Source organism: Pocillopora verrucosa, chromosome 14, assembly GCF_036669915.1.
Source record: "Pocillopora verrucosa isolate sample1 chromosome 14, ASM3666991v2, whole genome shotgun sequence".
Classification (NCBI taxonomy): Eukaryota; Metazoa; Cnidaria; class Anthozoa; order Scleractinia; family Pocilloporidae; genus Pocillopora; species Pocillopora verrucosa.
The window spans coordinates 18686802-18692801 of record NC_089325.1 but is presented as its reverse complement, the minus strand read 5'-3'; the positions used below and the strand labels follow the sequence as shown (position 1 = coordinate 18692801).

The 6000-nt window shown below is 38.2% G+C and overlaps 1 protein-coding gene across 1 annotated transcript; it reads right to left on the bottom strand.

Moving 5' to 3' along the window:
* Positions 1–589: 589 nt before the first annotated feature.
* On the bottom strand, positions 590–1274 carry LOC136277959 (uncharacterized). Its single transcript, XM_066160905.1, has one exon. The coding sequence runs from the start codon at positions 1205–1207 to the stop codon at positions 590–592; it is 618 nt and encodes a 205-aa protein (XP_066017002.1). The 5' UTR covers positions 1208–1274.
* Positions 1275–6000: the final 4726 nt, after the last annotated feature.

The following is a 6000-nucleotide window of genomic DNA, read 5'->3' as shown; positions in this document are numbered from 1 at the left end:
TGTCGTCCTGTGTCGGTCTCGCTGGGGTGAGGGGCGACAGTGGTGCTGGGGCTTGGACCACGTTTGGGTTGTTGGGCGTTGCCGCCGTGGGCTGCGTTGACTTGGGAGTCTGTTGGCACTGAGGGCAGGGGGGTTTGGACACCGGTCAGCACTGCTGGTAGGTAGTTGTGAAGCTGTTGGCTGCTGTGAACGTATAGAGGGCGTGGCTGGCGTGTAGGCTCGCAGGAAGCGGCGGTTGCGTAGTGTGATTCTCCCAGAGCCGTCCACCTTGACACGGTATTGGTCGTGGCCAGGTGATTCCACTTCTACCCCTGAGCAGTCCCATTTGGTGGGGTTTGGGGCTTGTTGATTCTGCAGGAAGACTCTCTCATCAAGGGTCAGGGGGCGGAGGGGGTGGGAGTGGGCCTTCAGTGACTCGGTTGTGCAGGTGATGCGTGTGCGAAGAGCTTCCTCCTTAGCTGCGCATGCTTGACGCCAAAGGGGTCTAATGTGTGGGTTCGAGAACTTCTCAAGGCGGTTGACGAACGAGAACGAGTCCCTTAGGGGGTGGCCAAATATGATTTGCGCGGGTGAGAGGTTGCAATTTGGGTCACAGCACTTCCCTCGTGATGTCGGTGTCGTAGAGGCCATTCAGGATAACGTCACAGATGACGTGGTCATTGTAGTCGACTGAAGCGCCACAGGTACACGAAGCGGTATAGGAACAGGTTTCCGCCTTCCCCCGTACTTTAGCTGTAAAGGTGCAGAAAGGCTCGTCAAGTTCTTGCCTTAGTTGGAGAAGCTCTCTACGTAGCACACAAGTGGCGATTGGGATTACCGCTAAGGAACGCATTGCGGCCAGCAGTTGGGTCAGGGTCTCAGAAGCGGCGTTAGGATTGGCTTTGAGAAGGCTGTCCCCAAGTTCAGTTCCTGCACACTGGAACAGATGGGAGGGCACCGAGGAGTCGTCGATGCCTGAACCTGATTCGAAAACCTCCCAGCGTCTCGTGAAGACGTTCCACTCCTCTATTGTAACTCCAACATCGACCTTGGGCCGCTCTAGTTTTGGGCCTCTGGGTGCTGTAGGTGCTGGGGCAGCGTCTGCGATGGTAGGCACCAGGTTGCAGTGAGCCAGATTGTGATTAGAGAGAAGGGCAATTGCCAGTGCTTCGGAGACATCGTCTGTTGTGAATGTGCAGTTGGGCACAGAGCATTCGATGACTACCATGATGAAGAGATCAACTGTTTCATGAAGCGAACTCCTCGGTTGATTATGCTTTAATTACAACGATGAAACAGTTCTACAGGGTGAAACACAGTATAAATACGCTAAATGACAAGAACAATAAAGCTAAACGCAATAAAGAATAACAAACTTACGATAATAAGTGCAATCAGACTAATCCGTCCATGCGAAACGAGTTCAAGTGTTTTTAAAACAACATGGCCGACTCTCCACTCGTCACCAGTCCTACCGAGCCGTCGGTATATGGCCAGCGGTTGGCTACCGGTAGTCCCTTCAGTAACCAAATTAAAGACAACATTAATACAACTTAAATTGATTGAAAATAAAATTAAGTTCATTAAGTTGAGCTAACTTAATTGGTTAAGTTAGCTCAAATGGTCGAACGCTTTGATGGTTCGACTCGAGAAATGGCATAACTAGCTTAAATAGTTCAACTGCACATTCTAGCAAATCGATTTAACGAATTAAATCATAGAACACAGTTAAGCTGCACAAATTGCAAAGTCCATTTCCACTTGCTGAAATAGGTGAAATGTTAAAACTTGCTTGACTGATTCAGCTGGACAAAATGCTTTAATAGCATAATAAGTTTAATACAATCTTCATTTGTTCAGATGGTTAAATAGTTTAACCAGCACAACTGCACAAATTGTTTGATCTATCTTACTTTTCTGAAATACATCAAATGCTCAAACTAGCATATATATATATATATATATATATATCAATATATATATATATATCAATATATATATATATATATCAATATATATATATATCAAGATATATATATATATATCAATATATATATCAATATATATATATATCAATAATATGAATTTTACTATTTGGAAATATATGAAATATGCCTTAATTGTTTTGATTTTGAAAGAGTTAAGCTAGCTTAAATGACAAATGTGTAACTTTCTAAATTAATTGAATCGAAGAAAATCTTAATTCTTAAATATCTTTATTTCGTTACTTGGAAAAATGTAAAATTAGCCTAGTCGGCCTAGCTGCACAAACTACACAATCTAGCTGAAACGGTTTAACTGATTAAATAGTCAATTAGCAATAACAATGAAACTGCACCAACTGCACAAACTATCTTGATTAGTTCCAATGGTCGATCTAGCTTAAATAATTTAACAAGACACAATGCATAACTAGCTAGAATGGTTAGAATGGACAAAATGTGTGGCTAGCTTCGATGGCTCAACTGGTTAAGTAGTCAAACTAGCAAAGACAGTCCAAATTCTATTTTCATTGGTTTAGTTAGCTCAAATGCTCATACCACTGCACATACTGCATAATCTAGCTGACTAGCTTCAATGGCTCAATTGGTTAAATAGCCAAACTAGTAAAGACAGTTCAACTGCGAACATATTCCACAATCTATTTTGATTGGTTGAGGTAGCTCAAAAGGTTTAACTGGTTAACTAGTCAAACGAGCAAAATAAATAAACTGCTGAAATTGCGCATTATATCTTAGTTGGTTGAGGAAGTTCAACGGTCACTCTAGCTTAAATAGATCAAGAAGAAAAAATGCATAACTAAGTGTAATGGTTCAACTGGAAAAAATGCATAAACAGGTTTAGTGGTTCAATTCGTCAAATGTCCATCTAGTGATAACAGATAAACTGCCCAAATTGCACAGTCTGTCTTCATTGGTACAATTAGTTCAGATGGTCAAACTAACTTAAATGGTTCCACTGTACAGTCTGTACAGTCTAGCCTAAATGGGTCAACCGCAATCTATCTTGATTGGTTAAAGTAGTTCATATGGTCGAACTAGCATAAATGCTTTAACTGGACAAGGTGCATAATTAGCTTGATAGCATTAACAGCACAAACTACAAAATTTAGCTAAATTAAATACTCTCGTTAAATAGTCAATACTCAAAGTAGCAGAAACAGTTTCACTACACCAATTGCAAAATCTATCTTAATTGGTCATGCTAACTTTAGTAACGCCAACCAGACAACATGTTTAACTAGCTGAAATTGTTTACCAAGTTAAAAATCAAACTTGCAACTACGGTTTTTTTGCACAAAAAAGTGCAATCTATCTTAATTAGTTAAAGTCATTCAGATGGTAATATTAGCTTCAATGGTTTAACCAGACAAGATACATGACAGCTAAATAGTTCAAATGATTAAATACTAAACCCAGCAAAAACAGTTCAACTCAAACACAATGCACAAGCTGTCATGATTGGTTGAAGTACTTCAAATGGTCAAAAGAGCTACAATGAATCACTTGCCCACACCGAACAAGCTAACTGAATTGGTACAAGTAGTCTTGATAGTCAAACTTGCTTAATTAGTTTAACCGGTTAATATAATAATATAATAGCGCCGATATCAATATTGCTATTATCATCAGCGAAATATCTTGTTAAATAGGCAAACCTAGCAAAACTATTAAAATGCGCAAATTGCACAATCAATCTTAACTGGATGGAGTAGTTTAAACGATGAAATGAGCTGAAATCTTTGAAATGGACAAAATGCATAACAACCTTAAATTGTTTGACTGCACAATCTAACGTAACAACCAACTCATTAAAAAAGTCACACTACCTTAGTTGGTTGAAGTGGTTCAATAGTCAAACTAGCAAAGACGGTAAAACTTCACCAATCGCAATATCTATCTAAATTAGTTCAGGTAGTAAAAATAGTGAGACCACCTTAAACTCTTCAACCGGACAAAATGTATAAATAGCTTAAATGAATCAACTATGCAAACTTCACAATCTTAATTGCTTTAACCGGTTAAAAAGTCAAACTAGCGAAAACAGTAAGACTACGCACATTACACAGTCCATCTTAAATGGTTGAAGAAGTTCAAACGCTCAAATTAGCTTAGCTGCTTCAACTGGAAAAAGTGCACGACGAGCCCAATGGGATCAACTGCACGAACTGCAGGATATAACTTATTTTGGTGAAGCTTGAAAATAGTCAAACTAGCAAAAACAGTTCAACTGCCAAAATTGCACGATCTATCATAAATGGTTGGAGTATATTCCAAACAACCAAAGTAGCCTAACTGGTTCAACTAGGATAAGTAGCTTAGTTGGTTTAAGAGCACAAGCTGCACAATCTGGCTTAATTAGCTGAAGTCGTTCAAATGGTCAAACTGGCTTAGATGGCTGAGGCAGACAAAATGCATGTTTTCCTAAATGGTTCACCTAGTTAAATACTTTAAACTAGGGAAGACAGTTAAACTGCAATATCTATCGCAACTGGTTGATAAAGTTCAAATTACTCAAACCTTCTTTAAATGGTCTAAGAGGACAACATGTATCACAAGCTTTACAGGTTCAACTGGTTAAATACTCGATACTCAAATACTTAAATACTTAAATTCTAAATTTCATTGGCTAAAGTTGAAGTAAAAATAAATTGTTCAATAGGACAAAACGCATAACTAACTGGCTCGATTCCATAATTTTATAATGTAGCTTAACTTGCTCAGAAAGTTTAAAAAGTCAATTTAGCTTAATTTGCTCAACCGGTTAAAATAGTAAAGTAGATGAAAACATTTACAGCGCACAAATTCCAGAATTTATCTTGATTGCTTGAAGTATTTCAAAATGATGAAACTAGCTTATCATAATAGCTTTAATAGTGTAACCATACAAAACGCATAAGTTTCAATGGTGCAATTGGAAAATATCCAAAATTTAGGCTAAATTGGCTCAAGCTAAACTAGTCAATTTATCTTAACGGGTTCCACTTGGTAAGTAATATAAATTAGCGAACACCGTTAAGCTCGAAAGTTACACAAACTACCTTAATTGGTTGATATAGTTTAAATGGTCAATCTAGTTTCAGTTGTCCAACTGCAAAAACTGCACGATCTAGCTGTATTAGTGAAAGTAGTATTGGGTTTAACAAAAATATGCCCTTAAGTCTAAATAGGTTTTTGAGCAACTCTAACGTTGTGGCTATGCTAAATTATCTTGAGGGTTCAGTAAAACCTTGAATGTGTGGAAAAACAGCTAAAGCAGTCGCTGGTTCCTTCTCATCAGGAGTGCGACTATTGGTTGAAGTAATTCAAATAGTTAAACTAGCTTTAATGCACCATGCAGGAAAAATCCAACTGTCACTTAAATGGGCGAACTAAACAAGCTGCAGTTAACATAGTTCAACTGGTTTAATAAGCAAAAGTAGCAGACGCAAATTAAATTGTGCAAAGCATCCTAATTGGTTCAAGGAGATTAAATAATCAAACGAGCTCGAGTTTAGGGTGAATCAAACAGAAAACTTAATTAGCTTGAATAGTTCACCTTGTTTAATAGTTAAACTGACCAAGACAGTCAAACTGAAAAAATCCAAGAAGCTGAATCAATTAAACTGTGTTAAATGCTCAAACTAGCTGAGTGGGCTGAATTAAATACGCAGGACAAAACAGTAAAACATTGAAAACTGAACAAACAAGATTAATTGGCTTACTTGTTGCTAAAATTACGCTGTTTTTAGCTCTATAGCACAGAAAAAAGGTTTTCTGCCTGCTTCCAGCTATTCGCGGCGATGTTTCCTTTATGTCACTTAAAACATCACTTTTGCGCTTTTTGTGGCCAAATCATGACGCGTTCCTCAGCTTTTTCGCATTGACTACATGTTTTCATTTGTTTGCAGCTGAATTGGCCTGCTTTAAGCTTTACCTCCCAAAAGACGTTTTTGTTAAATTACTCAATTTTCTTCTTATTACATTACAACAAGTCCCTGTTTTTGGTTAAATTACGCTGTTTTCAGGTTTATCACAATAA